The sequence below is a fragment of the Zingiber officinale genome, chromosome 7A (genome assembly GCF_018446385.1).
Source record: "Zingiber officinale cultivar Zhangliang chromosome 7A, Zo_v1.1, whole genome shotgun sequence".
In the NCBI taxonomy this organism is placed as follows: domain Eukaryota; kingdom Viridiplantae; phylum Streptophyta; class Magnoliopsida; order Zingiberales; family Zingiberaceae; genus Zingiber; species Zingiber officinale.
Genome location: NC_055998.1, coordinates 1,759,880 through 1,772,249, shown reverse-complemented (window position 1 = coordinate 1,772,249; position 12,370 = coordinate 1,759,880). Strand labels below are relative to the sequence as shown.

The 12,370-nt window shown below is 35.9% G+C and overlaps 1 protein-coding gene across 1 annotated transcript; it reads right to left on the bottom strand.

Moving 5' to 3' along the window:
* Nucleotides 1–8,766: 8,766 nt before the first annotated feature.
* Nucleotides 8,767–9,885, bottom strand: LOC122000719 (myb-related protein 308-like). The gene is made up of 3 exons (XM_042555154.1): nt 9,726–9,885; nt 9,510–9,639; nt 8,767–9,424 (listed from the first exon to the last, which is right to left on the bottom strand). Exons 1-3 carry the CDS (start codon nt 9,856–9,858, stop codon nt 8,965–8,967), a joined length of 723 nt encoding a protein of 240 aa, XP_042411088.1. The 5' UTR covers nt 9,859–9,885; the 3' UTR covers nt 8,767–8,964.
* Between the last annotated feature and the right edge of the window lie 2,485 nt (nt 9,886–12,370).

Below are 12,370 nucleotides of genomic sequence, written 5' to 3'. Positions count from 1 at the left end.
GCCGACCTAGTATCTCGGCCTGCGTGCCGACCTCATATCCCGACCTGCGTGCTGGTGTTGTGTCTCGGTCTACGTGCTGGTGTCTTATCCTGGTATGCGTACCGGTATTATATCCAGACCTGCAGCTCGTCCTCCGGGTCCGTGCTTCGTTCAGCTTCTCGTCGTCAGATCCAGCTCTTCAGCTTGATCAGAGTCAGCTACTCTTCCGGGTCGCGATAATTCTATCCGCGTCCCATCCAAGGGCACCCCCTGGGCCAGGGTACGTTTTCTGTACTCACCCCTTATTTATTTCACTATTATATCATTAGCCGGTTACTCATATATTCGTTGGATCCGCCTCGAGACTCGGGGTACCAGGGGCCGGGCCAACCCGGTCACTGGCTGCAGGTAGCGTTGACCAGAGGACTTTTGAAGACTCGGTCAACACGGGAGCCATCTCAGCACACCCCCCTCTGGGACGTCGCGACTTCGTCAACATTCCATCCACCTCACTCGGCGGTCCGTCCGACTCAGCTTCCGGATGAGATCACATATTATGATGTATCAATTTTAATTCAAGTTATTCATAGATCAACTTTTTTTTAAAGAAAACTATATTTAATTATTTTTTCTAACCATATTAAGTTATTCAATAATTGAGAATTTATATAAATTAATATATAATTTATTTTTAAATTATACACAATAAACATAATTATCTAATAATTACTATATATAAATTAAAAAAAATCAAAACAGTATCAGCACGACACGATACGATACCGAAACTGTATCGTTCCGGTCCGGGACCGAAATCTCAACACGGATTGAGATTTTAAACCTTGGCAGTAGGCATTCTAAATTTTTTTGAACATTTTCTCCTGTACCTCCTCTTAAATATATTTCTTCTGTAATAATATATTTTGACAATTAATATCATATTTTATATTTAAAATATTTACTAAAAATTTACCATAATAAAACATTTTCATGTCATGGTTTATGAGCCGCCATGTAGTACCACTAGGGGACAATCGTTTTTAAACTTTTTTTTATATATATGATGCTACCTGGTGACCATCTGAGATAAAATTGTATGGAAAAATATCATGTATTAGATATGTGTGATAATTAAAATGAAGTTAAAGTACTAAAATAATTACTAAATACATAATTACTTACCAGTCATCAATGACTCGTAAAACAATCTAGTCACCACGTGATCTCTGTGTTGGCTGCATGACTATATATGCAAAATCATAATATAAAATATCCACATTTGATATAATATTGTCTTCTAGTTAAGGAGATGAAAAAATAAAAAGAAAATTCATACAATATACTATGACATTATTAATAATTTTTAATCATTTGATGTCATTTTGAATAAACTAAATTAGTATTTTATAAGTTATCATGACTAGACTCCATTGGTACATCAACTTCCTCACTATTAGACATCTCTTCATCATTTATTTACTCGTAAGTGACATTAACATCTACAAGTAATTGTGATATGGATTATATTTCTAAATTAACTGAGTATATCTAGACTACTTCATTTTGATATGCATCATGGTTTTAGGCAGTTATGATGTTCGACATTTCTATGGTTAACCGAAGCTTTATTTGACACATTGCTAACCATCCACTAGGTCTTCTTCCTTTTGTTGGGTACTCAAGATAGAATATCTGACTAGCTTATATCGCAAAGATGAAAGGCTCGAACTTGTTGAATCTTTTGTTTGTGTTAACCTCAACTAAATTTGTAGAAATGATGTATTCTGGTACCTTTTCTTGAGTTGGATCATACCATGAGCAGATAAACAATACATACCTTTTTAAAGGTAAAGATGAATACTTAATCTCAATGATTTCCTCAAGTCTACCATAATAATCAAATTTAGTATTATTGTTGTTTATGGATCCTCTTACATAAACATCAAAATTATACATAAGTCTTTGTGAATCGCGTTGGGTCATGTGAAATCTGAATCCATTAACATAATAACCTGAGTAGATTGTTATATTATGGAGAGGTCCTGATACAAGATTTTTTTAGTCTTTCATCTTGCACATTTGATATTCTACAATCGTTTGCCTATAATTGTAATAATTATATATATAAATTAGATGCATATATAATACAGTTGTATTGTAATAAATAATTTAATCGCTAACTTACATAAATTTGAAACCAATATCCAAATTCATCCTATAACTTGGTTTATACCTTACTTGTACTTATTGATAAATTTTGTAGATATAGTTGTTGTTCATACAAGCTGTCAAAGAAGGTAATTTGAGAATATATTAGATAACATGTCAAATATTCTTCAATACTGTATTATATTTATACCTAAACTATTACCTTATGTATGATTTGACCTCTTCACGGTTCAAGAGTATGTATATCCTAGCAACATAATATTCTTGTTCATTTAACCATCTAGAAACAGTTGCACCTATTGTCTTACCATGAAACTTGAAAATAAAAAGCATATTTGGGTCTGTTAGTTGAGTACCATAAGAATTTCGAGGACACTTATGATGTTTGATTTTCACATTATCAACAAAATAATAAAAGCAGAAGGAAATTGCTTCTTCAACCAAATATGCATTACATGTTGATCTTTTAACTCTTGCTTTATTACAAACATTATTCTTTACTTTCCTCAGAAATCTTTCAAATGGGTATATTCATTTGTATTGCACATGACCATATAGTTGTGCCTCATAAGGTAAATAAGCAGGTAGATGTTCCATAGAATCAAAAAAATTAGGTGAAAATATTCATTCAAGCTTACAGAGTATCATTGGAATGTTTGTCTGAAGCCGGAGCATATCTGGTGTCATAATAACCTTTAAAGTCAAATCTATGGAAAGGAGACTCAATTCTATAAGCAATTGTGAAACATTGTTAGAAAGTAGGTCATGGAATGTTATTGGAATTAGTCTTTTCATAAACAAGCGTCAATCATGACTCTTTATGCCAAACATTTTTAACATGTTTATATCAATACAGCGAGATACATTCGAGGTATATCTATCAGGAAATTTGATTACTTTCAACCAAATACATAATACTTGCTTATCTTCTTTGTCTATTGTATAACATGTTTTCAGATATTTATTAGTTGTTTCATTCTAATGCAACTCAGGTTTATTTAGTAATTGTCTTAATTCCTCATATGATTTTACTGTATCTTTAGTTTTCCCATGAATATTCATTACAGTATTAAGATGTTATTAAAGAAAATTTTTTCAATATGCATCACATCAAAATTATGTTGAATGAGTAAATACTTTCAATATGACATCTCCCAAAATATGCTTCTCTTTCTCCAACCATACTTATTCACTCTAACAATATACTTATTTATATCAACAGAACCATCTTAATATACTGGTAGAAATTCATAACTATCAATTTCATCAAGACTTTCTTCACTTGATTTCAATACTGGAGGAAGTTTCCTAACCATTTCATTCCTTTTGATTTTTTTATTTTTTCTGAATGGGTGATCAACTCGTAAAATTTTTTGATGATTATCAAATCAGGATATCTTGTCACTGTAAGGCAATGAAAATGCATCAGACTCACTCATGCAATGCAGATATGCTAACTTACTAGCTATGTTCCATCCTGACAACATTGAGTATGTTGGAAAATCACTAATCGTCCATAACAAAGCAACATGCATTGTAAAGTTTGATTTACTCGCAATGTCATAAGTCTCAAACCTTACATTCCATAAATAGTTTAACTCAGCAATCAAAGGTGGTAATAAAATATCTATTTGTCCTTTTGAATTCTGAATTCTGAGGACTTGGATTAAGTACAATAAGAAACATGAATTTGTCTTTCATGCACATCCATAGATGTAACTTATATGGTGTTAATATAATTGGCCAAGAAGAATATTGTTGTCCATAACTTCCAAATAGATGAAATCCATCTATAGAAAGTCTAAGTCTCACATTACGCAGTTCCAATGTAAAGGAGGAAAATATTATATCAAAATGTTTCTACACTGGTGAGTCACAAGGACAACACATTATATCTTCTTTGTGTGCATGGTTTTGATGTCACCTCATGCGTCTTGTTGTTGCGGCAAATGCATACAAGCGTTGGAGCATAGTAGTTAATGGAAAGTAATACACGACTTTCAAGAAAATATTTTCTTCTTCCTAGACATGCGACTACTCTACCTATAACGAGGGTGGTTATACATTCTGCATTCCATTAGTTCACTATCTTTATTCCAAAAGATCATGCAATTATTGATACAACAATAAATCTTCTCTACTAGCAAACTCAAATCTCTAATCAATTTCTTTGTATTGTAGAAGCTATCAATCATGCAGTTATCAACGGGGAGCAACTCTGACATCAATTGACATATTTCATCGTAACATCGTTCAGAGAAATGATGTTTTACCTTCATATTCAGTAATGTTGTAGTACCTGATAGTTGAGAATAACCAGAAAAATGTCTTCTCACAATCCTTTCTCACTAGCCTTTAACATGTCATACATTTTTTGAACTTTAGGCGTAAGTGTTTCCTCTATATTCGATTGATCATATGCATTCATTACGTCATAAATCATTGATTGCATTGTTTTCACATACCTTGATGATTCCTTTAGAGCAATCGGGCTGGATGACGAAGCAACGGAAGGTCTAATTTGTTCGAATACATATGGCTCTCCATGATAATACAAGTTGTAATAATTTGGAACAAATCCATACCTACATATATGAGTTTTCACTGTATCCTCATCATGAAAATCTATATTTCTACATCTGTACTAATTACATAGATACTTTAACTCGACATCATTCAAACATTTTGGATCAGACTTAGCGAAATTCACAAACTCTCCAACCCTAGTAAAAAATTCTTGACTGATAAATCTGTTGTCTCACATATTGTACATCCAAGCTTTGTTTATATATATATTGCATCCTAATAGGAATAAAATTTCTAACATGATTAATCATGTCAAACTAAGCATAATTATATTTTCAAACATGATTAATCATGCAAGTAATATCAATATGGACAAATATTGTTAATAGTCTAAATCTGATAATTATATTTTCGAACTATGCAAGCATAATCATATTCTTGTGCTAGAGGAAGTTGAGCAGTGTCGACAGCGGCCGATCAGTGTCGGCCATGGCCGGGCACTATCGGTTGTGGCGAGCAGTGTCGACCACGGTTGCAACACTGCTCGCCACAGTAGCGACACTGCTAGGGCAGAGCAGGCTGGAGGAGGAGAACAAGGAGGAGGAGAAGAAAGTCTTGAACATCGGAGGAGGAGAAGCCGATCACCAGAGTAGGGAGGAAATCACCAGAGCAAGCACAAGGACAGTTCGTGTAGTGAAGAGATTGGACAAAGGATCCTAATATCCCAAATATAGCAATGGAATAAAATCCATCGCTAATTAAATCTGATACAAATTGTGAGTTTCCCGTTGGCAACATGCCAAGGACTAGCGACAAATTATTTAATTATTCATCGCTAATAACGATAAATTATTTAATTATTCGTCGCTACGGTTTACATCCAAAAATTATAGATGCCCAAGCTACATAAAAACGATAGCGATGGATTATTGTCTTTATTAGCGATAGATAATTAAATAATTCATCTCTATTAGCGACGGATAAATAAATAACCTGCCATTAATAGCGACGGATAAATAAATAATCCATCGCTATAGCGACAGTCGTCCATCCGTCGCTAATCCGACTTAAAAAATTAGGATTTAACATTCCAATGACTAAATGTATATGAAGTAGCAATGGAATTTTAATATTTGTCGCTAATTCCGTCGCTATTAGATGTTTCTTTTAGTGATGTGAGATGAAATTTTTATTTTTAGAATGAATTTAACAATAAAGGAAAGAAATGAGCATCACTATCTCATAGCCTAGTTTGTATTTCCTCATCCACAATTCCTGGTCTCTTCTTGTCCCTACACACTTCGAATGCCAATTTTTTTTTATTGAATTCATCCAAGAAAAAATACTTCAATTCCGTGTGTATAAATTATGATTTTTAGTATTTTTTTATCTTATAAATGTATTTAGTGAGGTTTTTTTTTTCTTTTTCAGGGATTAAAGTTGGGAAAAAATCTCATTAAATATTTATAAGGTAAAAAAATATTAAAAAATCATAATTTATGTAAGGAATTGAGGTATTTTAGATTTTTATTTTTATTTTTATTTTTATGGATAAATTCAATAAAAAAAAAAATGGGATTCGAAGTATGTAGAGATCTGGAGGAGGGAATCAGAGATTATGGACTAGTAAATCCGAACTATTCGTAGCCAATGCTTCATGATGATTTGGCTACGAGCCCAGTCATTATTAGTGTGAACTGATGAAGGTTTGCCAGTAGTAATCGGCGGCTGCAATTCATGCTTTCTCGGTCAGCACTTCAAACGAACTGGGGATAAGAATAAGAACATTAGGATTTTTGGTAACAACGCCAGGGAATTAGGTTCATATTAGGCATAACTTCATCATGTGTCCAGGTGTCGTGGGAGGTTTTCTCGCTTAATTTAGAATTATATGATTTGATTTTGATTTTGATTTTGACCAACCTCCAAAGCAAAAGTGTTTTAATAACCTTAACCCGATTGGTTGACTTAAACAGAATGAGCTAATATTTATTATAAAATTGGATAAATGTGTTCTTCATCTCTCCTTAATTAGTCCAAACGGATGAGGTCACCCTTTTAAAGGAGTCATTAGGAGAGAGGTGGACGGCACAAGCCATGTTTTGAGTGGCGTACCTACTAACGCATTTAGATTCAAATCAAAATGCTTGCATTTTAATAACCATTCTTTGACTTTCCAGTTAGTTTGATCAACAGAAGTCAGAGCTTAGGGGTAACTCTCCTTGGTCAACTGCTTAATTTATCTTTCCTTAATTAACCAGTAACTGACGGTCATGCTGAAGCCACGTCTTAGGCATCTTCAATACAAAATTTATGAGAGATTTTTAAAATTATAAAAGTTGAATAAATTTTTTTGAATCATTATAGAAGTGAGATTTGAGATTTGTAAATTAAGAGTAGTAGTGAAAATATAAATCTATTCTTTTATCTCGAATTTGATGTAATATGCATGAAGTCATGCAACTCATGCTATGAATTGGATCGTAAAAAAGCTTATTTAATTAGAGCTTTCACCATTAGAGGCATTTCAATATTTTTTTATATTATTGATGTAACATATTGAAATTTTGAAAAACAAAACTCATTTAGAACTCTAACTATTGAAGATGTCCTTACTGATTAGCTGCACCATTTAATGCTAGCGGTCAACAAACACCCTCTGATAATCTTCTGATTGGATCATGAAAATCTATTCATGTCTCAGAAATATCGAAGTGATATGTTTCCTTTTCCTTTTTATTTTCCTTCTCCTTTTGCTTAGGACTATAAATGAACCAAGCATTGATGAATAAGTTAAGTTTGGTGTTCGGCTTAGTAAGAGATTGTTTATGTTCGTTCAATATACACAAGATTAATTAAACAAATAAACTTAAACAGCTCGTTAAACTAAGTAAATAAGTTTGAAGACATATATGTTCAGCTCGTTAACATTCGTGAACAATATTCGTGAACAATGTTATGAACCATATTCATTAATAAAACTCTTTTCAATATGCTAAATAAATAATAAAATAAAATAAATAAATAAATTTGAATTATCAAATTCAATAACCAATCAAACAACTAAAAGTTTTAAACACAATAAGCTTGAATTAAGAGTTCAATAATATCTAAACAAACCAAGATCGAACCAACCTCAAATCAAGTTTTAATTAAGAGTTCAATAATATCTAAATGAATTAAGCTCAAGTTAAATTTCAAATAAGCTCAAGCTTATAAAAAATAAATCAAGCCAAGCTTGAATAATCATTTCAAAAACTTGATTCATTTTAAGCTCGACTCGATTCAGCTCAGCTCGGTTATCTTAGTAAACAAACTTGAACACCTCAAAATTCAATTCTACTCGACTCATTTACAGCCCCACTTCTGCTGCACCTAACTTTTGTATCGGACACATAGATTTACTACTTCTCAACAATTCCACATGCGTCCCCATCCTCCCTTCCCTTATCATTCAGAGGACAAAGCCAGTAGGTGGGAAATGATAACAAGGGAATCAAGAATGCACATGATTATTTATTACAACTCTGTATGTATGGCGCATATATACTATTGTTGATCGAAGGGTCCATTAATTGGGACAATATATTTTGGTTTTATTTAACAACTGCAGGCTGCCATTATCATCAAAGAAGACAAATCAATACAACAAATCGTAATTAAGTTGTTTTTATAGTTTACACCATGACAGTACGTTACGTTTATCCCAAACTAAGCAAAATAGTAATCGAGGAGAAGTCAGATCTAGCCGGCAACTTTTGCAACGTAAAAAGAGCGAAACGTTTATAAATCATTATTTCAGGTTGACAGATCAATGTCATTTGCTTGGAAGAATCAAACGCTGCATAATTGATAATTTATAAGTTGCAGTTTACAGTCAAGTCAGGCCATAGTAATCTAACACATTCCCAATGAGAATGTAGTTGGTACTTGTACGTCACGATGTTCTTTGACAACAACTTTAAGCTAATCTATGTTATTAATTAATGATTTAAAAATTGTCATTGCTTTTTTCGATGAAAGAAATTTTAATTTAAACTGCTAGGTTACATCTCCATGAAATATGATGACTGCGAGATAGATTAAGTGTGAATGAATTAATTAAATAATCTGTCCTTGCCGAGCAGGGGAAATTGCTCAGGGAGCTTCTCCTTTGCAGACGATGCACGTCGAGACCTTAATTGGTACAACTGATACAGATAAATGTACACGAAAGTATTGATGAAAAACATTTAATTTTACTATAGAAACAAACGAAGTTGAGAAATCTGATCTGAGCACAAGAAGTACTCAAGTAGGCTGCTGCCTTTCTCTGAGAGGCCGATAAAGGCAACCAAAATTGTCGCCGTAACTCGTGTGGCAGCTACAGGCCTCGCTCGCTCGGTAACCGAGATGGTAGCAGAAGCAAATAGTTCGGGCGTGAACAGACGCCGGAGCGGCCTCTGCTTCCGAAAGCAAATCCTCCGACGAAGCGGAGGAGGACTTGGGAGAGGCGCGAGGAAGGCTAATGGCGAGGTTGAGGTTGAGGTCGCTGCTCTGCCTGTCTTCTGCGGACGACTCGTCTTTGGACAACGCTAAGGCCGTTCGCCGGTCGGACGAAAGGGAGGAGGGTTCGGAACCGCCGTTGATCGGAAGGTGTGTTCGGGGGTCCAGCCCTCGAGCGATGAGCTTGCGCTTGACGTGGGTGTTCCAGTAGTTCTTGATCTCGTTGTCGGTTCTCCCGGGTAATCGGCCGGCTATCACTGACCATCTTCATTCATGAGGACACAAAACCAACTGTAAATTTATACACTCTGTTCCGACAAATTAAACAGAGGAGAGGGACTGCAGCCTACTTGTTACCGAGCACGCCGTGGAGTTTGATGATGAGCTCGTCCTCTTCCTCGGTGAAGTTGCCGCGCTTGAGGTCCGGCCGGAGGTAGTTTATCCACCGGAGCCGACAACTCTTGCCGCACCTTTGAAGACCTTCGAATGTAAAACAAAAAACTCAGCGATCGCGCGACAGTAAAGAAGAAGCAAAGAACACTGATATTGATATTAAGGACGGAGACCTGCAGCTTTAGGGAGAGATCTCCAGCAGCCTTCGCCATGGACTTTGATGTAGGCAACGAGCAACTGGTCTTCCTCCTTGGTCCATGCTCCTTTGTTGGTGTGCGCCTTCTCGCAGCAAGGAGATCTGCCCATGATTAATGCGAAATTGAGAGCGAGAGAGGAAGGCCTCTCTTTATATTAGAGGAATAGGAGATGAAGCTGAAGCTACCAGTCTCTGTCGCTGTCATCTGTCTTTTTGGCCCACCCTTTTTAGTCCTATTGGTTGGTTTCACTCCTCGATCAGTTGGTCTGTCCACTCCTCTCGCAGGAATCGCTAGCAGGGACCGGTGGTTGCAATGATACGGTAGGTGGCGGCTCGGCCTTTACATTACTCCGCTCTCCACGTTTTGCACTAACCAACAACAGTGCCGTCCCCAAAATCTATCCATCCACCGCATCCACTTCTTTGTGGATTTCTAGAATCTAAAAGATTGTGCTGTTTTCGGTGAGCATGGAGTCGTTTGGTGACCAACCACGCCTGATTAACTTTTTTGGTTTAATGATTTAGAGGGGTGAACATGTTGCTCGTGGGGGGAATACGAGTAATGCCCTTTTAATTAAGGTAATCGAATCGATGCTGAGTTTGTGGAGAGCGACACTCAGCCGCCCGTCGTCCTATCGATGAGATCTGACTTGGAGAAGATTGATAATAAGAGGAAGACATTTGGGACCGAGCCAGAACTGCCGCAGACGTACCAATTTTCTGGGACAAAATTCAACGGGAAAACCTACGACAAGTACTTCATAAAAATGTAAAGTGTTTTTCTCGTGTCTTGAAAATTTTCTATTGAATGCAAAATTATTTATTTACTATTAATTTGCAGACTTTTAGGCCCTGTTTTCTTTTCTTATTTGTTCCATTCTTTTGTCTTTCCAATGATTTCTTTTCCCTTGAACATTGTTCATGTATGAAAGTTAAGAAAATAGCTGGTTGGAAAAGGTGATTTTGATACTTCTTGAAGACTTTAATTCAGTAAAAAATAACTTAAAAGTGATTTCGAGTGATTTTATATGTTAAAAGGAGTGTTAGCAATTATGTTAGGGAGAGGATCTCAACATAGATTCTCCGACACTCAAGTTAATGATTTGATTGAAGATGATGAACAGTAAATAAATAGTACCTAAAGTTGTGTAGTATCGCACCGCGTACCTGTACTTGTAAATAAAGACTTCTTTTTTTAATGTTAATATTTATTTATATATGAATCTCAAAGGACAGACCATAAAGATGCTCTGATATATTTTTCAAAATGTAATCGTAATCCCTATGTTTGGCAGGTTGGAAGCTTCTAATATACAATTTACATGTTGAATATCCTCTGTCTTCCATGATACAAAATGTCAAAAATAAATATAAGGTTGTTGGATTGAGTAACCCACAGTATGCTCACCTAATAAGTCAATCGAATCCTTCATAAAGCTCAACCAGCTATTGCTTGCAAGAGACACAGGGGCGGATTTAGGGGATATTCTCGAGGACTCCTCCGCTCGGCCTTTTAGGTTGGCCACTGAGTTTGATCAAGTCAATTATTTAGTTTTTCCGATTGAACTATAGGTCCAGTCGACTGAATGAATCGACCAAAATAGTTGATCATGACAACTCGAGTGATAAAGAGGACTTTGCTCTGGCGGGTACTAACTCGGTTCAGAACTCCAACCATGATCTGACTGCCCAAATGGTCTGGTCAAATGAAAGGTCCGGTCAGATGACCACTCGGTTGAGACAATTGTATACGCTGATCCCAAATACTGACACTCCTTGACTTTGATTATCATATCAATCGATCTTCTTGACTTTGACTTTGACTTGACTTGCTCTACCCTATTCACGGCATTAAATACCCTTTCAGCTTCTTTCCATCATTCAGACTTACAATGACTTATCTTACAATTACAATGTAAATAAAGTTTATAATTTGGTTTGAAGCAATACATTTTGTGATCTCAAAGTACTATCTCGAAGGATTCATCTCTGGGTTAACCTCGAAGTAACTATTTATTGATTGAAATATGATATATTATGACATGAGTCCTGATGCGATGCTAAAAAGAGCACACTGAGGATGAGTCAAAAGTAGGAAAAGTTGTCAACAGAATGGCCAAAGTCAAGGCAGCTAAAGGAATCACCAGGCCACCAAAGTTGGCCGAGCAGATGGCAATGGGCCGATCGGATATGAAATTAGTACCCACTCAATAACAGGAGAGCCTAGGATCAAGGTGATGGATCGAAAGCGCTAGAGGGGAGGAGGGGGGGGGGGCTGAATAGCGCTCGTGGCTATTTCGTTTTTCGAAATCGTAAAAGCTTGTTCAGAAATAACGCAGCGGAAAGTAAATAAAGTGGACACGAAGGATTTACTTCGTTCGGAGCCTGTGACGACTCCTACTCGAAGGCCCGCGATCCTTGATCGATTCCGATGGGCAACAACTATAATTCGTAAAAGCTATTACAAGCTAAGTACAATTTAAGCAGAAAAGAATATTGTACCGACAATAAAAAGACTAAAACTGAAGCTCCGGGTTGTCGTTGCAGCACTTCTAAGTCAAGATGTTAGTAGCTTGTCGCACGGAGAATGCTTAGAGGATTGTGTATTTTTTAAAGCTGCAC